Below are 24,676 nucleotides of genomic sequence, written 5' to 3' on the forward strand. Positions count from 1 at the left end.
CACTAAGTCATATCTAATTCAGATAGCACATGCTCTTCTAAAAATGCCATTCCTTGCTCTTAAACAACCACACAAAATCAGAAACAGGGGGAAAATAAAGCTACAATCTCCTCCATTCTTTGTACGTTAACTTTCTAGACATGTCATCCAAACTCATCCTGCATAAATAAATAGTAAAGTATAATAATAGACAATATTATTATACAAGCACAATAAAACACAAGTAGTAATAAATCTGGGCACAAAATTTGTAAATAGAATAGCTATAATTATATATGTATAATATTATGATATAATAGCTAAAACAAAAATGTTTTGCCAGATATCTAAAACATGCTTGAAATACTTGGAATTGTCAAAGTTTCTCTCTTTAGAGAGAGAAAGAGTTACACCTGTAGTCTGCGAGTTGTGTTTGCCAAGCAGCAAACATATTTTCTGGTAATTAATACATCTAGAAAATGAATCACATCCTGATTTAACCCAATTTGCCTGCAGCTTCCCTCTTTTATACAGTGCAAAGGAACACACTTGCCTGACTAAAGAAAATAAATTTAAAAAAATAGTGGTATCTTTTTTTTTGTGAAGCACTTGGAGATATCTCCATTGGTAACCGGCTAACCTTAGCAATAAATTAAGCAGCCTCCAATGTGCTCATTTGCTGTGAATTTTTTTTGGCCTTCACTACTCTGAGGACAGAAAGAAGATGGTTTTGCCTTTTGAGGAAAAAGTGGCAAAGGCATTTTGCTCTTTTCAGCATGAGTTAAGGGCAAGCTTTCCCAGTCTCTGAAGAAAGAGCAGCTCCCTCTAAGTGAAAGCTGATGATACATCTGCCCTCAAGCAAAGGTTTTCAAAGACAAGATGACTAAATAGGGGGTTGTTTCTCTTGCAAGGTTATGGAGCAGCACTCCTCAGTAAAAACATTCCCTTTCCTTCCCAGCACAGATGATCTGTGTTGCATGTGTTATTACTAACACTCTGAATCTGATGGAAATGAAAGAATTGTAAATGACCTGCAAGGTCTGCTTTAAGGCCAAAGCAAGGCTTTTGCTTTGGGTGAGGAGGTGGATAGTGGTTTTAGTTTCCTTTGGCCAGTACATTTAAATATCAGCTGAGCTCACAGATCTCTCTTACTAAGGTGGCATGTGTGCAGAGGTTAAAAGTTTACTTTTGGCTTCAAGCAGCCTTAGCTGTTCACCTGTCCTGCACCATCCTTGTTGTACAAACTCATAAGTATTTTCTTTTATTGCCTATTACACCAACAGACAAATGAAGCCTTCCTGTTATATGATACCTAACTAGAACTGAAGGGCGAGGGGGGGGAACAAAAATCACAAAAAACCCAAAGTAATTTCAAGTTTTCTATTGGTTTCTGAACAAGAAACTGAGAATTCTGTTATGATTTTCTCAAAACAACAGCATTGACTGGTTTCCATAGCAAATTCTCATTCTAAAATAGTTTGGATTGATTGCCTATGCAACTAGGGTAACAGTTCACAAGAAAAATCACAACAGCTTGGTCATTCACATGATTTGCTCTTGGATGAAGGTGTCCATAAGCAATAGAGGCTGAGCAGGGCAGGCTTGAACAAAACTGCTGCTCAAGACAGCAACTGTCTTCTGTCATAGTATATGATTTTAGATCTGCACTCTGAAAAACACGTTATAAAAATGGCCTGAGTTTGGAGTCACAAGGAAAATAAACAAAAAATAAAAATTCTTAGTATGTCTGAAAAAAATATCAAGCCATCTTTCTAGAGATACACAAGGAGGAACTGCAGGTTTAACTGTCACTGTCCATGTCTGAATATTGTGGCTGACAAATGCAGAACAAAAGGTGACTAATGCAATGATTGCCATGTACAACACATCATGCTTTAGTGTAATAAGCCCTTTGCATTGTACAAGCACCTCTTTCAAAAAAAACAAACACACAGTGCACTTTGGTAAAAAGGACTTGCGTTACGAGTAACTGAAGCAACGCGGTGTCTTTCCTTTTAGGGATCCAGCATGCCACAGTACAAGCTGACATACTTCAATCTGCGAGGACGAGCAGAAATCAGCCGCTACCTGTTTGCCTATTCAGGCAAGAAGTATGAAGATTACAGAATAGAAGCAGCAGACTGGCCCAAAATCAAACCGAGTAAGTAGCACAGAACTAAAGCTTCGCTAGAAATGCTGTCAAAAAGTAAAACAATTTAAGAGGTACTGATGGTTTGTGAGCAGAAATACATTTAATTCCTGGCTTTAATTAAACCTATGGGAATGTTGTTGTCTAGGCAGTCAAAATGTCATTCCTAATGCTCTCACAGAAGTCCAGAAACAAATCTTCAGAAAATCAAAAGTGACTTACCTGCTGTCATCCAGATGGGCTTTTACTCCTTATCAATTCAGTTCAGCTTTTGTCTGCCTAAAGCTAACCAAATGCATGCTCGTATTTTCAGCTTCTTTGGAGGATTCCTGCTCAAAGACCCCACTACAGCATTCACCCTGGTTTTAGAAGGCCAAATTGGAAATTAGTGTCAAGGAGGACACTCCTTTGCAACAAGAAGGGTCTTCAGAGAGGGGAAGTGATGAGAAAAAACAAAAAGAACTCAGTTGATATAGCAAAGAGAAAATAAAAGGATCAAAGAGGTGCTAGAAAATAATAATTCCTAAGAACAAGCCCTACCAGCCCTTCTGAGAGTACTCTGTAGGCTACTGCACCCCCTCTCTCTCATGGGTTTTAGTTAAAGTAACCTTTTCCCAGCTATTCAAACTATTTGTTATTTCTGTTCATTAAATTGGACTTAGTTCAGATGAAACAGATCTTGAGTTTGGAGACTGGGAATATGAAGTCAGAGATACTTGTGTCTTCTTTTAATGGATTTGACCTGTGCTTTGCTACACAGGCTATGACTCTTCACATCCAGAACGAAGAATAATATCTTAAGTTTGGGGGAAAAGCACAACTAATGCACAAGGTGATTAATAGAAACCAAGCGACATTTCTTGAAAGGCTTTCACACCATTTAACAAACCCAGCCAGTAAGCTACCAAATTCTTGTAGGGTGCAGTCAGATTTGGTCTTTCCCAGAATGTTCGCAGTGACTTGAATAACAAATATTGAAGCGCCACTGCTCTCCAAGTGGCAGCTGAAGCCATCTGTGGTGCTCAAATCTAGAAAACACTGGCTAATAACCCACAGAGAGGCGTGTAAATGAAGCAGTAGAAACAGAATATTTTCAGTTAAGGATGCCTGTCTTTGGAAACTTTTTCTTTGTAAGAGCTTAAGCCTGTTGACCATGTGGTATAGCTTATTTCTCTTCCACTGCATTTCTCAGGGATGCAGGGTAGAAACTAAAGGTGAGACTGAGAATTCAGATGAACAGAGGAAAGCTTTGCATAGGCCTTTTTCATACTTAGCTATGCACATATTCACATGTACACAGACCTACTTATGTCCTGAAACAAAGTTCAGAGAATATTAGCAAAGTATAATTCCACATAGAGTTTTGCATACTTATTTTTTAAGCAATTAAAAGAATTAAAAATGCAAAGCGTGAATAGCGACTTAAAGGCTACAGAGATATTCGCATTCTAGGAGGTGTTCTAACAGCAGATCTATTAGACAAGGTAAAGGAGTTGCACCTCTCTTTGAATATTGGTATGTTCCCAATGTCTGAGCTAGTGCAAGAAACAAGGGAGGAAAATCCCTCCTATGCTTTTTTCATTGCTCACATTGTGAATCTCCCAGTGAAGATTTATATGTTCTTTATATGTTTATACTTGTTCACTACTGTGAACGCCCAGCTACAGCACCTTTACCACCAAAACACTGGGAGCAGAGGCTCCCTAGAAAACCTAAGCCATATGGTTTGTACCCGTATCTGCTACACTAATGAAGTTAGTTAAGTCATCTAACCTTTGGATGTCTTTGTTTCTCTTTCTCTGATGTGAAAATTTTATTGCCAAGAGTTAATTAAGATACTTCATTTTCCCTGCATAAAGGCCTTTCACAGCAGCCTCTGCTATGACTGATCCCTAGATGAAATTCCAAAGCAGATAAGAAGTTTAGTAAAATGTGGGAGTTGCTGCCCTCAGATTTGTGAAATCATCTGTACAAAATTTATGCTGGCCTAAGAGTTCTTTGAATTTCAGGCTTCTTTAGACACCCAGTCAGTCAGTCAGTGGATGGGAACTGGAACATATCATGCTAATTGACCAGGAAAACGTACACCTAGAAAGAAATACTTGGCCGCATGTCTGAAGTGCTATTACATCTTATACCAGGATGCTAAACTTTTGCTTCTGGAAGGCTCCCTGAATACTACTAGCTCAAGCACCAATGTAATGGCGGCATTTGCCAGACAATCAGCGTTGCAGACAATACCCAAGTTAAGTGGTTTGTCAACTAAAACAAGAGTAAAGGTATCTCATTTGTATGCATGATAACGTAATGTTGGTAAAAAAATTGCCTGGATATGACTACCACTGCCTTTGTGAAGCAATCTTTACTCATGGCATTTCCAGATAAAGTTATCTCCCACAGGGAAATCAGCAAAACCCTGAATGAAAGGCAGCAACAAGGCTTTGCAGTAAAGAGCCTTACACTGTGCCAACAAGACCAATAGCCACAGCTTCTATCTGCCCTGAGGTACCAAAACATCGACTTTGCAGGCCATGACCCAACACAAGAAAAGGTTTCCTCCTGGCTAGGGACTAGGTCATATAGAATTTGTGCATCTTAACAGTACAACAATACTGTATACAGCAGAGATGCACCATTTTCCATAAGGAAAACAAACCGCTTGCATGCTCTCCTATCCTGAATTTTCAAAATGTGCCTCAGCTCCCTCTGTGGAGGCAGGGATTGAAAATTACAAAACATTAGTCCTCAGGAAAGCAGGTAACAGGATCCTTGCCAAAAAATTTCCATTACTGCTGTGTTTAATCGTAAATATGAAATGAGGGGACCCATCCAACCTATTATGCATACAAAGGCATAGCTGACTCTGCTGGGAGATCTTCTGCACCGCTATCGTTCATATTCTGTGTTCAGATCTTTCTTATGAAGCTCAGGAATTTTTTTTTCCCTATTTTGTCTGCACTGAGTCTACCTCAAAAAAGAAAGAAAAAATAAATTAGCAGATTCCAGTCTCATCCTGCTGAAAACTAAAGGCTGATAAGTGTTTAGCAATAAGGGGAATTACACCTGCATTTGATGTAACAGCAGCTAATGTAATTAACGGCAGTTTGGTACACCACTTATTTTGCAACCCTCAAAACCCATTAAAATTGGTCCAATTAATTGAATAATTACACAATTCTATAGTGGAGTGAGGTTAAGAAATACCAGAAAAATTGCTATGTATGCTTACATATACCATATTCACATTTACCCACTTGCCTATGAACAATCTGAAACCAGTTTTGACTGTAAAGTCTGCAAACACAACATAATGTCCTTCTTTTTAAAAACTTACAGCATGATAAAATAAGATAAAGAAAAAAAATACTTAGGGAATAAGTCTGGACAGGAGCAGCACTTCATGTTTCTTGAGCCACTAAGGGAACAAATCAGAGAATTCAAGTTTGTCTAAGAGCACAAGGATTCAGGCCTCTGCACAAAGGATAGGTTTGCTTCATCAGTTTTCACAAAATTAAAGTAGGGTTTTACAAAAATACTAACCTCCCAGCCAAATCATCCACATAAACCAGAAAATACTGTCCTTATTTGAAGAAAAAGCTTATTGCTTAGTTCTCCAGTAAAATTGATAGGAAAACAGAAAATGTGTGCATTAAGATTGATGTGCAGAAAGGCCGTTTAGAAAACAGACTTGCAGCAGCTGCAATTTTAATTTTAACCTGGATTGAAGAGTGTGACTGGCTTTGTTGTTTGTTTTGGTGCTTTTCATGTGGCTTCCCCAGGAAGCTGTTGTGTTAATTGTCCTTCAGGCAAATAAGTAACTCCTTGCTTCTCGAAATACTGTCCCGCTTGATTCTGTTTACACCTAAGTGGTGTTTTGTTTTGTACAAGACTAAGTCATATTATAACATAAAAAACTATGTCATTTGGCTTATACACTCTGAAATTAGAATTTCTGTATCTCAACGTTTCTTCTTTTCCCCTTCTGTCACTAATCAGATCATCTTTGGTAAATTTTCTAGTTGCTGATTTCAGGCAGGGACTGTAGTTTGTAACATAAACAAGCTTACGCAAGCTAGTACGTAAGTATCTGTGTTGGCTAGCTTTAACACAGGATTTTAAACAACAGTTTAGTATCAAGTGGCAGCTTTAGATGACCTTTCACTCTATATAAGTCAATAATTATTTAAATAAACTCACATTTTACATTTCCTTTTGAACACACAGACTTGACCATGCCACCATTTAAACCAGAGTCAACTCAAGATCTATACACTAGCACATAATAGACACATTTGAGATCTGTATTGCCATAAAATAGGCTCCTCACAAAAAAACATCACGCTGATGTAAGTCATGATATAGCCAAAATTCCAATGTAATGGTGCACAGAGTTACCATCCTCTTGAGATATTAGGCTAGCAAGCAGTAACAGCTTTTGTTCTGTGGCTCATTCAGGGAATGGCAATTACACAGACTTTATCACCATAGCAAAGGAAACTTTCATTGTGCTGACTCCTGTACACATCCCATAACCTGTTTAGGAGGGGTGGCATGGTGCTTGAAAGGCCCTCAGGAAACCTGACAGACTAATCATTGCACTGAAAATACTTCCAAGGTAAGTCTTAAGAGGCACCTGGCAGCAGACAATAATTCCTGGAGGGAGCAATTGCCATGTTGCCAGAGTGACTTGCTGCTATGTAGCTCTACATGAGATGTGTAAATAGCTATTTGGGTAAGAAGTAGGGCTTAGCAACCACTTCCAAGGAGAACATGAGTTGTAATAGCTATAGCACTAAAGCTGGGCTACGGTGAGATCAGAGCACCATCCTGGCCATCCCTTTCTAGAAGATACAGACTCTGGATGCCTCCAGCTCCAGGCCAACCGCTTCCCAGGGGCCTTGCTCCTCTGGCAGCCTTACAAAAAAATGCCTTTCATGTGCCTCTTATTGGAAGATGCAAAGTATCTCACATATTTGTTTCTCATGATCCAACTTAAATATAAATGGAAACGAAAAGCAATTACGTTAGCTTTCAAGGCAAAGGAGAACTTACTTTGACAGAGACAGCATAGTAGGAAGTGTGCCTGTCACACTTATTTTCCCCCACCTTTGATTAATCCAGCTGTCTTACTATGGCATCAACCTACGGTGCTTGATTGCAAAACCATTAATTATTCAGGTTTTGAGGGACAACCAAATGCTTAAACACTGGCTGCTTAGCATCAAGATCATGGGCAGTTTCAATACAGGCAGGAGGAAGCAAGGGGAAGAGCAGGTCAGCTTGGGGGGAACAGGGAAATCTGCACTCACCTCTGGGAGAAAAGCTGAGGTGAATCTGGCTAAGTGTGGGGAGGAAAGAACAGAGATGATGAGGAGAAGAATAATGAAGAATAGAAGAGTGGAAAAGGGAGAAAGAGCTAAGGGAAGGAGAGAATTAAAAATGGTGCCCGCAGAGGGGCTGCTCACGGCAGAGGGAGAGCAGCGGTGTGCCGTGTAGCACAGCACGAGGTTCTGGTTGCTCCACACCTGCGCCCACCAGCCCAGCTGCCAGGACAGAGCTGTGCTTAACACTGGGCTGGGTGTCCCCTCCCTGTCCCCTCCCAGGAAACAGGCCCAGGTGAGCACCATCCACCGGGTCGTGCCCCAGAGAATGAGCGAGGAGCTCACAGGCAGAGGGAAGGCCCGAACCACAATGAGAACCCATGAGCATGCCAGGCTGGGAAGAATGATCACAGCCATTACAGACTTCATGGGAGGGAGACAATTTATACACATGTCCTTGCTTTTACCACACATCAGGCCTCATCACCCCTGGCTAGTACCCAGCAGAGACTATATAAACATCACTGTTCCAGTCACAAAAGCCAACCAAAATGAAAGCAGTATCAAAAGGAATTCATCCAACTCCTAAACACTGTACAGACATTTCAGTGAGTCCTTTCTAAAATGAGACTGCAGATCAGCCCGAAAACTTACGCTCACCCTCTGTCAAGGTTTTCTTCATGGGGAGCGTAAAGTCTGCAGATTTCATTCCAGCAAGCATTTATAAAAACAACGAACAACCAAGGAAAGAGGAAAAGCAAGAATTTGCTAAATGGAAATTCAATTTAAAGATTACTACAGCTTTAGTTATCCAAACAGCATGGTTTTTCAAAAAACCCTGTTCCTCTTTTCAGTGAGCTTTCAGTCTAAATCTGGAAAGCAACACAGATTCACAGCGCCTTCTACTTCAGATAAGTAACAAAGCAAATAGAAACTGAAAGGGAAAGGTCATATATTCTGTGCATGCCTGAGAAATGACGCTGTTTGTACAATGACAGCAACAGATTTTTCTAGTTTTCCTTCTTAAAAAAATGTAATCGCTCAAGTGGGAGCCGGAAACTTTGCAAGACAACACTGTTTTGAAAAACATGGGAAGGACATTCACGTGGATACACAAGGGTATAAACTGACGTTAAGTATGAAGCAGCCCCCTAACCGATCAAGGTTAAAGAAAAACTAGCAAAGTAGCACGCACATCCTTCCAGTCTGCACTGCTGTGGCTTAACTGTTCATTCAGGATAGCTCTCCAATGCAGATTGTTTCATCATATGCCTCCAAAACCCTCATTCTACCCAAATGAGATCCCTCTCACACTCCAGCTTCACATGCCACCTCTTTCACTTGTTCATCTAACATAGGAACCTGGCAGAAACCAACCTACACACTTAGCTCATCTGGAGTTGCACCAACCATGCCTTTCGCCAAACACACGTACAGTTTAGCAGATTTAATACAATGCTTATACACATGGCACATTTGGACACCCCCAGAGGTTCCTTGAACGTGCATCATCAACAAACAAAGCTAGGGCCAAAAGCACCACAGGAGGCTCAGAGCAAGCCACAGAAGCCCATATCCATGAGCCTAGGGGTAACGCCGCTTAGATTCACATACAAACAGATGGTTTTCTGTTGTAGGTTGGAGCCCCTGAGTAGATGGTCTGGCTGTGGTTTTCGCTGCGCTTCAAAGAATATGGGCTATGGGCAAGGTGTCTAGATGCCACACTGAGGTTATTTGTCAAACCCTGACCTCACCTCCAGCAATCAAACTGCGCCCATCTAGCATGAAGGCTCTTTGCATCCATCCTTTGGATGAACTGTGTGACAAATTCACTCACCTCCTCTCCACTCTGAAAATGAAGTCTCCAGTTTTCACAGGGAACACATTCCCACCCACAACAACCAAACTTCTCTATACAATCAATCTCCTGGTTTTGCTATGAATTTATCAATCAGAAATTATTCTTTGAAGTTACAGGAGCAAGAAAGATAATTCACTGCAGGTTACTAAAAACTTTGGTCTTTTTACATGAATTTTGGAGAATAGTGTTTTTGAGATATTTGTTTTTCCCTATGTGTTTCCAGACTGAAAGTACAACTTTGTAAGTTATCATACCTTTTCCTCCAATACAAAGGAGATTTACTATAAATATTTTCTGCCTGTTGCTATTTTCTTCAGCTGTAAAGCAGCCTGGAAGTCTACCATACTTTCTGGTGTGCAAGAATAGCATGCCCCACACCAAAAAAGAAAACAGTTTTTTATGATGATCTGCCCAGCACAAGTGTGCTTTCTTCAAACCGCTCAGAACTACACTCATTTACAGCTTATTAACTCAATGCTCGACAAAACAGTCCATCAGCAAGAAAAAAAAAAAATCCACATTTACATTCAAATCACAATTTTTCCCCCTGTTCTTTATAAGAAAAAAAAAATCAAATGGCATTTTGAATATACAAGAAAGGAAGGAACATCTCCCATTTACCATCTGTTATGTTTTAAATAGTTCATTGTTTAGTAATGATGGCAATAGATACACTGCCTCTTAAGAAATAAACCCCAAACCTCATTATAAATCAAATGGATGATGTCTTTTGGATGTTTAAGGATTGCAGCACGATGTGCAATAAAATCCGCTCATTTATTAATTTTATACTTGCACTGTGAATCATGCAATTGCATGATTATTTCTATTGCACACAAAGCTGTATTTGTATACTTTTAATTGTAAAATCAGTTTCTTTTCCAGGAAAAAATAACCAGATCTTAATGAAAATAGTTCAGCACTGAGGAGGAAGCACAATGTAGGCACTACTGATGTTTTCAAGGCATGAATAGCAATACCCTTGAATTCTGTGAACTGCAAGAAAAAACAAAAGTGAATCCAGAAACAGCCAGATTCCTGAGAAGCAGAACGCAAGTGATTACTACCGCTCTGCCACCCAGCTGCCTTTCACACCTTAATCTATGTTCCTCAGCTGTCAGAAAGATGCCTCCCTCCTTCTGCTGTAATCAAGGGTATCTTAAATAATGTGTCTACACAAACAGGCTTTCATTTTCCTTTGAGTGACTGACAAAGTGAAATGCCAGTGACAGCTGTTGCTTTTAGACTTTTGCCCGTATGTAAACACAGCAGAAAATGGACAGTTCAGTTTCTAGATGAAGCAATTTTTGTTGCCCAACCTGAGCAGCGATCATCTCATCATGTTTTGACAGTTATTGCTACAGAGACCAGTTAGTCACACTGACCGAACCAAAAGGGCATCAGCCCAGCAGCACTCCCACTGAGGCCTCCCAGAAAGGCCAGTTCACTCCTCCACGGACAGCAATTATTGCTCCTGAGCTGGCCACGCTTCTGCTGTTACCTGTTGTCAGGCACTGGTGTGCAGCCTTGGGCAGGCTAGGGAGGATCTGGAGATGTTTGTAAGCTGCCCACCCTGGCATGCCCAGCAGTCACGCACACTCTCATCCCCTCGACTCTCACTTGCTCGAAAGATGCACTGATACTCTGCATAAGCAAATGTTATTTTCACAGGTCTGCGGCGTTGGAGGCAGTGATGCTCAGGGCACTCCACACCATTACTCCACAGCACAGAACCAAGGCTCCTCTCACTTGTACAACCAAAGACCTTTTCAGTTTAGCATTCAGGGATGCATCTTTTCCTCTCTGGATTCTCAATGAAGCAATACATGGACTTGCCTGGACCTTGCTGTTCTCTGGATAACATACAAAGTCTTCTGTGCAGAGTCTACTCTTGTTTCAGTAACAAGTAGCAGCGTTTGCTTTCTCCCTGGGGTACAGCAGCAAATGATCTTTGAGTTCTCTTACTTCTGTGGGTCATCAGCATCAAAATTTATACCAGCTTGACAGGGTGCTGAACTTTGCAGGGTGGAGGATTGCAGGGGGGCGCAGGTATGAGTACAGTCTTCAGATGCAGAGAAAAAAATGCACAGAGGAGTCCTGGATGTTTTGTGCAACTGCCAAATTAATTTTGCAGATACAGATTTGGTATCCAAGATCCTGCACCTAATGTGATTCACATACTGCATGCTAAACCACAGAGCCGTGTGGCAGTGTTCATCACTGATGAAGCTGCCTTGATAAACAGGTCATGAATGCATGAGGCTTCATAAGAACTAAAGAAAATCTCATGGAATAGAAGTGTCATTTCAGCTGTCCCATACAGACAGTTCTCCAGGGTGTGAAAGCACTTTGCATGTTTCCAGTAATCAACATTCTCACTTTTCCACTACCATCTTCTTACATCGCAAGGCAGCCTTAAGATGGGCATACACCTGATTTACATAAAGTGTAATCCAGATGAAAATGGGGTACAGCGCAATTGGCTATGATCAGCACTTGCAGTCATGTACTTGGAATTTATGGAATAGCATGCTTTGAAATGCAAATATTTCAAGTACCTCTGGTGAACAGCAAAGGGTTCCCACAAGTGGATTCTCACCACCCTAAATGTGACAGCTTTTCCCAGTTTAAGCTTTGCTCCAAAGCTCCAGCCCCACTTGATATCACCCCAGCAGCTTCTCCAAAATGTCATAGAACAGTAGTCCAAGTTTTCGTGTACATTATGCTACTAAATTAGTAACTGAAACACTGATTTATCATCTCAAACTCTTACAGATATTCATGATGCCTTCTTAGTTTGTCTTCCCCGTACTTAAAATCTGGAGGCTTCTTCCCCATGACTGACTGAACTATTATTATTTTAATGCAAGCCATGTCAAGTAAATTTGAGTATCTTCGCATTTGCAGTTGAGTGTGAAAGTGTATTTGTCTCTTGGTGATGACTGTCAAATGAAATGTCTCATAACAACGTAAGTTCTGAAATACAGATACTTCTCTGAGTCACTGCTTCGGAACTTAATCCAAGTGTACATGAAAAAGCACCTTCACAAGTCTTTACCCAATCTCTTGCTTCACACCCCAGCTGGATGCTGCACTACAAAATCTTCGGTAGTACTTTGCTTAACCTTGCCAGTCACTCTGCTGGGGAGGAAAAAGCAGGGAAAAGAAGGAAACCCTAGGATTCCACTGAAAAGTTTCCCTGCATAAAGAATTCACGATATGTAGGAGCACGTTCAGCCTTTACAGCACAAGGCTGAGAAATAGGAAGTGCAATACCTGATTTCTACTCTATAGTTGCCTTCTTGCAGAGCGATCTGGTTATCTCTCTAACCCTACCTTTTTTTAAAAAAATTATTTAATTTTTTTGCTCATGCATTTGCCTACAGAAATACTGTGAAACTGTTATAACAGCACATACCCTCTGAGTGGTAAAAGTGCAACTATTACAGACTGCCACTGTTTAAGGGCTATGATTTAACTTTTGGCTGTTTTTTTTTCTTCTTTTTTTTTTTTTTTTTCTTTCTTTCTCCTCCAAGCTATCCCATTTGGAAAAATCCCCATTTTGGAAGTAGACGGAGTTACCATTCACCAGAGTCTAGCGATAGCAAGATACCTTGCCAGAGAATCAGGTAACACATATTTGACTCTTTCTTTGCTCTGTTTTGCACCCATCTTTAATGCTCCACATTACATCCACAGCAAAAATAGAAGCAAACCAACAGCTTGGCAAGCCCACCAAGCAGAAGTCAACGCCAGTGTGGCAGTACCAGTACTAGTATTTTCCCAGGCATAGTTAATAGTTATCAGCCTCTTGTTGCATCTGTAGCTTGTCTGCCAGTGCCAAGCGCTGACCACAGACATGCAGCGTACCAAATGGGATGCTATTAGAGGTGCCACTCATAGAGTGATGGTATAAAAAGCACTGAGGAGCACTGTATGGTGGCATGGCCCTCCTTACCATCATTTGGTGCCGATTTTGCTCATTGGGTTGGGGCTGCTGCGGCAATCCTGATGAGGTCTCAGGCTACGTGCCCTGCGGTTCCAACATCAGAAAGGAGAAACCAAGCAAGGCACACCTGCTAGAATGCAGTCTGACTGGGTTTAAAGTCAATCAAATGTCACATAGGAAGTAAAAAAACCCCACAGACAAAAAAAGTTCAAATTAACCACCTGTAGCATGAAATGCTAGGGTGTTCAGAGCTGAAGTTGCATTACTGAGCTCCATACTATGGCTAAAGGAAAGCTCAGAAATAATCCCTGTTTACTGTGATTGCGTTTCTCCCCTGCACACATTACCTAGACTTGGGCCGGCTTCTCCAGCCAGCAACCTTTATTCACCTGCCGCTGCACAAGAAAGCACGTACCTGTGGCTTCCCCGAGGCTCTCGGGGCAGCTTCCCCAGGAGTTGAACTTTGAGCTGCCAGGCCAACCAGAGAGACGGCCAGGAAGAGGAGGTTTAGAGAAGCATTAGAGATTATCACAATCAGCAGACTGAGCACTCTGAAGCAGATTTAGGCACCAATTCAGAGCTGGCAGAGAGATTAGATCAGATGGTGACATCACTTGCATCCTTAAATACTTACATGCTATGGAAGTACTCGACCGGTTAGATAAAGTGCTATGAGACTTAGTAATGCAAGCAATCAAAGAGAGTAGTCAGGGCTTGCTTTAGGTCAGCAAGCTGTCATTCAAAACCATCTGCAAAACTGGTCTAGCTGAAGGCAGGCGTGTTTATGGTGTACTGACATCAGGAAATTGAAAAGGGGACTAGGAAGAGGGTATTTTTTTTTTTCTCCACACTCTGAGCAGAGATGTAACCTGCATTTCAAAATACCTCACATTTTCTGAGGAAACCAGCAGAGGTGCAGTGTTATTCTTCAAGGCACTAGCACAACATATTCTCAAGCATGTCTGCAATACCATGTTCCTGCCAGCTTCCTGCATCTTTGATACAATCTACTACTTGCAAGAGAAGAGAATGACGAGCATCCACCTGCTAATGAAAAACGCTGAGAAAAGCCTGCCTTCCACCCACGCTGCCTCCCTCCCCTCCCCTGTCAGGAGGCTGATCTGGAGCTGTGCTCCTTTTACGGTCTGAAGATCTGACTTCGGCATTCCCCCAACACCTTTTACATGGGCTTGCAACAGCCACAGAGGCTAGGGTTCTGGAGCACACTCAGACCATGCTGTTCTCCTTCCAGTGTTAGTCACACTGCCAGCTACAGCAGGAAAAAGCATATATGGAAGGAGAAAAAAGTCTTTTTGACTTCATAGCCAAAACTTGTTATGTCTGCCATTAAGTCTGTATTATGTGTCACTAATGCTTTAAAACTAAGAAATAGCATTTGTAGGTGCCCATCACCAACAACTCTTTACTGAAGGCTCAGACAACTTGATGCCAAAAAGGAGAGGCACACCTCTCACCTTCAAAAGCATAAAGTTTCAGTAAGGAAGATGACTTGGTAGAGGGAGAGCACACAGTTTACGGGAAACACAAAGCTTCCAGGTGAGGCTTAAAAGTACAGAGGGGAAGATAAAAATGACCTGAACTTGCACAGAGGTGAAAGCATGAAACGAGAGTGAGAGGGGAAAAAAGCAGTAGCATTAAAAGAAGTGCAGGCAAGCCAAAGGGTAACAGAGAACTAAAGCAAATTTGTAAACAAGACAGGCTAAGGTGCCTAATTACAATGAAGTAATCAAAAGGAAGCAGGATGTCATGAGAAGGTCCTAAATGGGGCTGAATAGGCAGGATAGAGGGAAAGAGCAGTAGACTTTCACAGAAGCACTTTTGGAGATTGTGTTGACCCAAGTGTAAAGACCACGAGATTGAGACATTGAAAGCTGGGATGAGGAAAAATTAACAGAAAGGAATTGGTGCTGACCCTTACCGAATGTGGTGGGATGGTGTATGGCAGAGAGGATAAAGAAGCAGTAGTCAGGCTGTGGGCTCAGGTGATGGAAAGAACAACTGTACCTTAGACGGCTGTATGAGGCTGGAGGGGGGAAAAAAAAGCAAAGGCAGATGAGACTGAACCTGGATGCAAGGAGCCAACTGCACGTTGTTAGCATCCACAACAGCCGCAGAGATCGTATTTCAATGGAAGTGTTCACAAAGAACAGAGTTTACCTCTGGGGTATCAAAAATTCCTGCTGATGCTTGTCTCTAACCTCCCCTCATATGCTTGCTTCTCACAGGTCTGGCAGGTCAGACACCTGTGGAACAGGCGCTAGCTGATGCTATTGTGGACACCATAGATGACTTCATGACACTCTTCCCTTGGGCTGAGAAAAACCAGGATGTGAGAGTAAGACAATCACTAATTTAAACAAAGATAACACATAAGCCAGGCATAACTCTGTACCTGAGCACCTTCTCTCAAGACAATGCCATTTATCAAGCCCTGGGTCCATCAGCTCAGCAAAGCTGAGCTGGAGGAGTTCTGTGGTTCTTCCTCGAGGCTAATCCAGACAAGGCGGCCTGATTTTTCAGCTTTGGAGGAATTGAGGCCATCACGAGCTGCCCCTCACTAGTTCACCTTGAATCGAGGATGCCATACGTGCATACATCAAACTGCTCTTCAAAGGGGAAAGACAGGACACTCCCACCCAGCCAGCACTATGCAATAACTGTATCTTGTCACAGACTAAGCTCAAATCTTTCTCCTTCTGCTAACTCAACAAGATTAACAGCCCTGCCCATCTTCTTTTTGCACCTCTGCATCTTGATTTCTTTTTGGGTTTTAGTAAACATCAGTATTCAATAAGATCAGCTGCCAGGGACAAATACTTTTCCATGACCAGAGCCACGTAAGAGAGCGGGTACCGCTGAGCAGGGGAGGTAGCACATCCCTCACTGTCACTGTGCTCTTCAGACCTCTGCGACCCCACGTTGGTCCTCCGCGTGCTTTTGCAAATACTGATGCCAGGCTAACACGCTGCCATGGCTACCTTAACGCACAGTCACAGCGAAGCCCTAGAGCATTTGGTTTGGGTTTTTTTTGTTTGCTTGGTGTTTTTTGGGGGTTTTTTGGGGGTTTGTTTTTTTTTTTTTGGGGGGGGGGGGGGGGGGGGGGGCGGGGGACATTGGTCCAGTCCCTCTCACCAGAGCCTCAAATACAAGGAACAGGCTGATGGATGAGTTAACTCCAGAGTTACAATGGCTCCACGCAGCTCTGACCCAAGCAGATGGCTCAGCCCTTTGAGGAAAGCGGTAGTATAACAACAGGTCTCACTATTAACTACCAGTGCAGCCACCTTCCATTTAATCCAAGGTAACTTTTCAGATCCGCTATAGGAACCACCCAAAAGCAATAATAAATAATGAAATTGTATGAAAGCACTCTAAAAGCTTGCAAAGGAAAACCTGAAAGTGTATTTGGAGGTTTTCGTATTGAAAAATGTGAATTACTTCATTTCCTAGTGATTTACTGAAGTTTCCTCATTTGGGGAGGGGAGTTTGACTCATGATTTTTAATCATTTCGGAACAGCCACGCTATTGCTAATGTATTAGCACAGAAGCAGCCCTATTGCCACAGCACTGCTACTCCCTTACAGGAAAACTCCTGTAATGCCTGCATGTGTCCCGGCTCATACTCAAGCACTTCTCCAAAATAAGGACCCAGATCATGCTACCAGTGATTAATTTAAAAGGAAAGAGTTTACATGAAAGCCTTGTATGCCTGCATGCATGCAAGGGAGCATTCTAGGGCCAAGGAAGATGGCAAAACTTACTTTCTGGGAATCTCTAACATTTTTCTCACTGTTAGCTGTTCTCCCTCTCCCCTCCCGGGTCCACTGCCACCACCTTGTGGTGGAAGCGGTGTCTCATGGTTTCAGAAGACCAGATTTAAGTAATTTACATGCAGTAAAGTCAGAAAAGTTCCCCAGCCCTGAGAAGTGCCTACAGGAACGCACACCTCGGAGAAAGACGAAAGGATATGCAATGCTATCTAGCCAGTAGCAAAGAGAAACCCAAGCAAAGTACAGGGAGCACAGGTGGCAGCTGCCCATGGAAGCTCCCTCTATGCCAGGCACAGACTCCCCTCACCCTACACCCCCCCCCAAAAAAAATAAAAATAGCTGGCCTTGCAACAGCTTTTTCAGGCATTGCTGGGGAGCTCCAGGGTTGAGACAAGCAGGTCATGCTGCTCCTGAAGGTGGATCCTGGTCATGTCCCCATCAGCTTCATGGATGACTACATATTTCTGTAGCTGGGGGAGTTCGCTATTGTCATGATCATAGAACAGTCTGGAGGTTTTTTTTGCAAGGCAGGCTGGGGAACTTACCTAAACAAAGGAAATGTTACAGCACAGTGTGCAAATATAAAATTTCTGGACTGAAAACTTCTGGCTGTTACTTGCAGTCACCACACAGTTACTAAGCTCTTTACAGAAAGCAAAAAATTATGACAGATCTTCAAACACGTTCTGCAGAAAGACTGGTTTGATTTCAGCCTGCATTTTGGGGGGCCATTTAGGCTGCTGCCTCTTCTAGAGTTATTTTTTTATTAACCTGAATTTCAAAGCTGTTGAAATCATTCCATTCCTGTATAGCAGTGCTTACTTAACCAAGCCTGAGTACGTTCCTCCAAAATCAGGCCAAGCACATTAAGTGCACAAACTGTGCCACATTAGTCAGACCAGATGATCACAACAGTCTGCAATCTCAAGTGCTTCCACGCAGGTGAGAAAAGAAAACCAGAAACAGTTTCCCTGTCCAAAGGAAACACCTAACCATCTAAAAGCAGCCTTAAAACTTTCTGCTGTGGGGAACACCTAGTGGAGATATACACGTACCCTCATACTTTATCGTTTTCATACAAATACTAACACGCATATGCTTCCATGTAGACTTCAGTCTTTTAGCCACCTAAAATCTCACTGCTGCAGAGACAAAAAAAAAGCAGAATAATCTGCTAACACAAAAATTCAAAGATAAACACAGCAAAAGCCCAAACCCAGGTTCCACATTTCACACGAGAGGGGCTGATAAGGAAGGATAACTGAGCAGCACCTGACTGACAGCACGGAGAGCCTGAGCTAAAGGGATTTTGGAAGCCTGAGACCCTGTACACTAGAAAACGTAACATCCAAAAAAGTCCCAAAGAAATGACCATAAGACATTAGGAATGTTATTTTATAGATGGATTCTTTCTAAATCTATGGCAGGGCCCCCGTCTTGCCACAGCTGGGTGGCTGTTAGCACAGATAAACAAGCAGCATCACCCCCCACGCAGTGCCACAGCATCTCAGGTGTTCATTAAGGGAGCAACTAGCTTAAGTCACAGCTCACTGAGCCACAAATGTCGTGTTTTGGACATCTCACCCACTTTGTGGGTAATTATCTCAGCTTTCCTAAATTCTATAGCGCCCCTCTGAATGCATCCAAATGACAGTTACCTCTGCATTTATTCGCTTATCTTAAATAATTGCTGATTGCTGTATAAATCCTGACTTGGATGTTAGTACACTCCTCCTTCCAAGAACTGAGAGCACTCCAAAGTTTGTATCGGATCAAACGATTCCACCGTCACCTTTTCCAGATTTCAGCTTTCTTTTTCACAAGAAAGAAAGCCCCAAAAGTTCAGTTTTGCTGACTACTTACGCATTGGTATGCATCTTTGTGTTTCATCCTTCCCTCAGAAAAAAGCATTTGATGATATCCTCACCAACAAAGCACCCGAGTTACTGAAAGATTTGGATACTTTCTTGGGGGATAACAACTGGCTGGTAGGGAAGTCTGTAAGTATAAATTTTGTTTCTCCCATTCCAACCAGGCCGCAAGAAAAATAAAATCAGTGACTGTTGTTGAATTTCTGGACTTCACGCCAGCCCATGAAACAACTCCCCCCTGCTTTTTTAACTCTTTGTTCTTACCAATACAGTCAGTTGCTCAATTGCAAAGTGGAAATTGTTTTCCAACTATTAGAAGAGCAAGGCAAACCAGGATGAGGATTTGCGTTTTCTCTAAACCAGTTTAGAAGTATGTTGACTCCAAACATTACAAAATGCCTTTGTACTAGTCAATACAGATGGGAGTTTAGAACTCTGCTTATAACCACTGACCAATTTACAGGACAATATGAAAAACAACTCCATGAAAGTGTAATCCCCTTTTTTACCCAGAACCGTTTGGAAGCCATTAAAACACTTCTCTGCAGCACAGTTTCAGCAGAAAATATTGATATTATAATGCAATTAATATTCATAGAAAGGGCTTTATTTAACCAGTTTTTACTTAATTCAAGCCTTGCATTGCAACCTAATTACTAGCTCTGTAATTACAGCCTAAAAAAACCCATAAAACCATCTTACACAAACAGATCATGTTTCATTTCTGCAGTTTGCTGAAAATGTTAGCCCCCGCTTTTGAGATTACCGACTAAAATTTATTGCTTTCTCTCCCATTTCCACCAGGTAACATGGGCCGATTTCTACTGGGATGTGTGCAGTACTACACTTCTGTCCTGTAAACCTGACCTGGCAGACAACTACCCCAGGCTTTTGGCTCTCAGAGACAGAGTGCAAGCACTTCCAGCTATTGCAGCATGGATCCAGAAAAGACCAAAGACTATAATGTAGATCAGCTGTTCAGACTGGAAAAAACAAATGCATGTTTAGTTTTCAACATAAGCACCCTAAGTTATTAATTTTAGAATCATTTAAATTAATTTCAGATGGGTATGCTATACAAACTCAATATCTGCCATAGGAGAAAAACTAAAAATCTGATTTAGTAGGGTAGAGCCTGAAGGAGAGGTGTGGTTTCAGCCACATTTCCCCCCTCACAACTAATAAAGTGCTTGATCAACCTAATTAATGTTCTGTGGGCTCTCAAAAGGAGAAGAGATGAATAAAGCTTCCTGCAGAGATGTAATCTCAACAATACTTTGTTTATTGTAGACTTTCAGTCTGGAGAAAAAGTAGGCTAATTAACAGAGAGGATAAACATGTGGGAGTACTAAGGACACCACACAAGAAAAAGACCCACTTAGTCAACAAACTCAGGTTTCTCAAGCACTTTCTTTAGCCTCTTGAATCTTGTGCTAAGCATCCGAAGATCCTCCCCCACCCCAAAACAAAAAGAAAAAAACAGCACCAGTTCTCCATAAACACACCAGCTGCAGAAACACTCAGGAGCTCAGTATCTCTTCCAGTAAGCAGGAGACAAGTCGGGGGGGAGTGGCAGGGGTGGAAACCAGGTTTGGAACAAATGAATGAACAGTTTGTTCTTCCAGCACTGGAGAAAACAGGTAGGTGGAAATCCTGGCAATGCAACCAGTGTGTAGATGCAAGCAGTTTACATGAACTCAAGGGGAGACAAGTGCTTGCAAGAGAACTCCACTGTGTGGCATAAGCAGCTAAACCACAACAAATGGGCAGTCCTCTGGGCTGAAAACGGACACTATTGGGAGCGTATTTCCCTTCACACTTGCTTTTCCCTCCCACCAGAAATATTATCTCATTGAATCATTAGTAATGCCAAACAACCGCTAACAGTTCAGCAACAAACCAGGCTCTGGCAGAACAGCAAGGAAGATCCAATCTTTTGCTCATTCCAGTACGGTATCTCCACCTGCTTTGTAATTCCTCAAATGCTTCGTTATAGCTCTTTGCAGACTTTTCCTTCTTCAGCTCCCACTCCCTCCCTTCCCCACCAGTCTTCAAATAGCTGTAGGGTTTTTTCCCCCCCTGTACATCCTTCCCCACCAGTCACACAGAATGACAGAATGGTTGAAGTTGAAGGGATCTCTGGAGGTCATCTGGTCCAAACCCCCTGCTCAAGTGGGGCCACCTAGAGCCAGCTGTTCAGGATTGTGTCCAGACAGCTTCTGAACATCTCCAAGGATGGCGACTCTACAAACTCTTAAGACCCCCAATTAAAGAAGGCAGAAACAGTTCCAATAAACAAACAAACAAGGCAGAAACATATGAGCTTCATAGCGCTTGACAGATACTGACCCCAGGGGGTCTATGATGTTTAATATTGCTGATGTATGATTGTTCAAGAAGTAACCACTGCTCTGCTAGAATACTTTAACTGATTACATGCACATACCAAACCCAACCACCATACAAAACACCCTACAGGGCAGGCATTTTGTTTCATTTCATATCTGAAACAAACAGGTGATAATGTGCAAATGTAATGGGGGTAAGAGTTGGGTCAGGATCATGCTCAACAGAAACAGACAACCTAATTAACTGTAGCATTAAACACTTGTGGTTGTGTGTTAAATCCCACTATTTAGTCTCACAAAACATGTGGAATTAAAGCAGCACAGCAGACAAACGGATTCTTACCTTTTTCCCATTCCATGTAATACTATATTCCTTCACCCTATTTCAGCTGTGCATTTTGGAACATGCAGCACAGCCATGGAAAATTTCCAGTAAAAGGCAAGTAAAGTTTAGTTCATGCTTTGAAAAAATTTAAAAGATTTTATTTTGCATCCATTTCATACTTGCAGAAATCACATACAGTTGGAAAAAACACCCACAACCATAACCAAACCAAAACACACCAGATGTCCTCAGATACTGCTAGTCATTAGTCAGTGAAGTGATCTGTGAGTTGGACAAGGTGAAACACTGGGCAACCACAGACTCCAGATCCCCTTCCCTGCTCTTCACATAAAAGTGTTTAAGTTCCTTCAAAAGAGGGAAGAAGACTCTTCTGACTGTAATAACCACAAACAGAAAAGTGGTAGCTATCTGTCAGCCCCATATTAAAGGCAAGAGTGAATTCTAGGATGCAGTCCTCAGATTCAGCCTGGTACAAATTTGATGAGCTCTGCACAGAGCATACAGCAGCCAAAGTTGTAACAGAAGGCAGGGGCAGTAAGGATTTCCCCATACTTCGCCTTTCCCCAGCTTCTAAAAGAGTGCCAATCTGAACCTTAACCACTCTGAGTTCAAAAGACCAAATTCCAGTCTTTTCCTCGATCCAAGTAAATGGACATCCCCCTCTCCTACCTCCTCAAATCACATCCTGGCCAGCAGATTATAAACTTCAGGTGGAGGCGTACCTCATCATTGATACCACTGAAGCTCTTCATTTCACTGAGATGAATTCAAAATTAACAAACTTCAAGAAAAGAGTAAGACATAAGCTTTGAGGTTAGGGCACTTCATTGGCAGAGCACAAACCTGGTATCTATACCGAGGACCGACAAAAAACTTGTGACCTGGATGGAAAGTTCTATTTGGCAGGAATCCTATTTTTAAAATCAATACCCTAACACACCTGTGATTAGAGCATAATGAAATATTAGTAATTAACTACTGCTGGATAAAGCCAAGTCAGTTCAAATGTAACATTTCAGCTAGTCTGGAAGTTGCCTGTTTGATTTATAACATGAAAGTTATGATCCAACCCCGCAATAACCACAAAATGAAAATATTTTGTTAATCTATGGAATTTTATTTGAACAAGTTGATACAAAACCAGTACAGTACATCAAATGAACCAAAACAAGCAGAAACAGACTTGAGCATTGTCAAATAAGGCACATAAAAATCTACACACAGAATCCAGTGAAACAGACAGTTTATATATATATAATTTGGAGGTAGAAATAATTACAAAAATACTGACAAATCTTAAGCAGTAGCAGGTTTGTTAAAACAGTTACTACTTAGGTCCCCATTTTGAAAAGCAATCTGTAAAATAATATCAGCATCGATGTTGGCACATTTGGGCCACTTATGTTTTAAGCATCAAAAGAATGCTATCAGTGTTAAAAATTTTCAATACCATGAGGAATACAATAAAGAAACTACAAAAAGTTATAAATGTTCATAAAACTCACGGTCATCAATAATGTAAGAGTCCTTGGGGTACAACATCACCTTTCTTCCTTGAATTAAACAACATATTTACATTTCAGAGACCTAATGAAGCTTTTAGTAGTGTGGCTATATCAGCTGGAATGGTTCCTTCTTCTCCTGAGGAATCAAACCAAGCATTAGTACAGCTCAAAATACTTCACAAACAGAAAAAAGCCTAGATCCCCAAAACTGTACAAAATCCCCTACTTGTAGGAGTCTGTCACCGATTTGGGGGTCAGAGTCAGAGGACACTTCGTGTCAAACTAAACAATAATCAGCACAAATAAACTAGAAAGATCTATTGAACATGAAAAAAAACCCCAAATAAGAAGGCTCGTTTGCATCAAGAACCTTGGTTTTTTTTGAGAATAATATATTGCAGCAACCTTATTTCACTTAAATGGCCATCATTATGTGCAAGAGACTTACCTGCATCTGCTGCAGTCATATCTTGTTCTAACTTCAGTTTCTGCTGGCTGATTTTGAGCATGGATTCTTCAATAGTCCCCTTACTGATTAGCTTTATGACTTTTACTTCCCTGAAAACCACAAAACAGGATAAATGCATTTTTATATTTTCTTTGGAGTCATGCAAAAGGGAAGGATACTATGCCTTTGCTCAACTAGCAGTGGTTTAAAACAAGGAGAACATGAACAAAAAGAGCAATAAAAAGCGCATCTAGTTTTTCTGTCTGAACCAGCCGTGCTCTGTACTGCCAGAAAACTTGTTTTCTCCTGCACTCCCAGCCACCACAAAGTCTGGACAGTCACAAAAATCTGTTAACAGAAACAACCCAACTTCCTCCTCATCACAGACTAGAGCTGAAACATCAGTTACTAAACATACTCTGTTGCTCACATTAGCTTATTCTGACCGAGGACTCTAAAACAGTCCATGGTTTCACTGCTTATGATTGGGTAGCACTTCAGAGCTTTGAAGCCTCCTGAAGAGAACAAACAGCTTTGCCTAACAGTCCCAAAGACTTCAGAATTGCCTTGAAATAGTTCCTAGCACCAGAAATTTGAGAATTATAATTTCAGAGTTATGAAGAACCGGAAAAAAGAGGATAAAGTAAGTAACATTTCTTCTGGCAGCAACATGTGGCGAGGCAATTACAATTACCTAGCACCCACACAACCCAGAGCTGGTTTACAGAAGTCTCTCCGTAAAATGGAATTTTACAATCATAGAATACTGTCCTTTTAGCCTCCTTTAAGAGCTTGCCTCCAAGAAAAAACAAGCATTGTAATGAAAAAGTCTTACCTCGTCTGACCTACTCTATGGCATCGGTCTTCTGCTTGCTTATCATTGTATGGGTTGCAATCAATGTCATGAAGAATAACAACATTCGCTGAGGTCAGATTAATTCCCAAGCCACCAGCTTTGGTTGACAGGAGGAATACAAATATACCCATATCTGTATTGAACTGATCTATTAGATGTATCCTGCAGAACACATGCAATCAGGCCTTAGACAAAACACCACACTGGCTCCAGAGTTGAATACAGAAGTTAGGACAATAATCTTCTAACAG

General features: G+C 41.6%; 2 protein-coding genes across 3 annotated transcripts in view; one reads left to right on the forward strand and one right to left on the reverse strand.

Annotated features, from left to right (window-relative positions):
* HPGDS (hematopoietic prostaglandin D synthase) overlaps positions 1–20,186 on the forward strand; it is a 30,172-nt gene extending 9,986 nt beyond the window's left edge. The window contains exons 2-6 of the mRNA XM_005232527.4: positions 1,999–2,140; positions 12,847–12,939; positions 15,506–15,615; positions 18,953–19,051; positions 19,727–20,186. Of these exons, the coding sequence (XP_005232584.1) occupies positions 2,008–2,140; positions 12,847–12,939; positions 15,506–15,615; positions 18,953–19,051; positions 19,727–19,891 (600 nt within the window). The 5' untranslated portion in view covers positions 1,999–2,007 and the 3' untranslated portion in view covers positions 19,892–20,186. The remainder of the gene's footprint in view (positions 1–1,998; positions 2,141–12,846; positions 12,940–15,505; positions 15,616–18,952; positions 19,052–19,726) is intronic.
* A 2,526-nt stretch (positions 20,187–22,712) lies between these two features.
* Positions 22,713–24,676, reverse strand: part of SMARCAD1 (SWI/SNF-related, matrix-associated actin-dependent regulator of chromatin, subfamily a, containing DEAD/H box 1) — a 45,655-nt gene continuing 43,691 nt past the window's right edge. For both annotated transcript variants that reach the window (XM_055795749.1, XM_055795750.1), the window contains exons 22-24: positions 24,405–24,587; positions 23,570–23,679; positions 22,713–23,257 (exon numbers count right to left, since the gene is read on the reverse strand). In XM_055795749.1, the coding sequence (XP_055651724.1) occupies positions 23,196–23,257; positions 23,570–23,679; positions 24,405–24,587 (355 nt within the window). In that variant the 3' untranslated portion in view covers positions 22,713–23,195. The remainder of the gene's footprint in view (positions 23,258–23,569; positions 23,680–24,404; positions 24,588–24,676) is intronic.

Source organism: Falco peregrinus, chromosome 2, assembly GCF_023634155.1.
Source record: "Falco peregrinus isolate bFalPer1 chromosome 2, bFalPer1.pri, whole genome shotgun sequence".
Classification (NCBI taxonomy): Eukaryota; Metazoa; Chordata; class Aves; order Falconiformes; family Falconidae; genus Falco; species Falco peregrinus.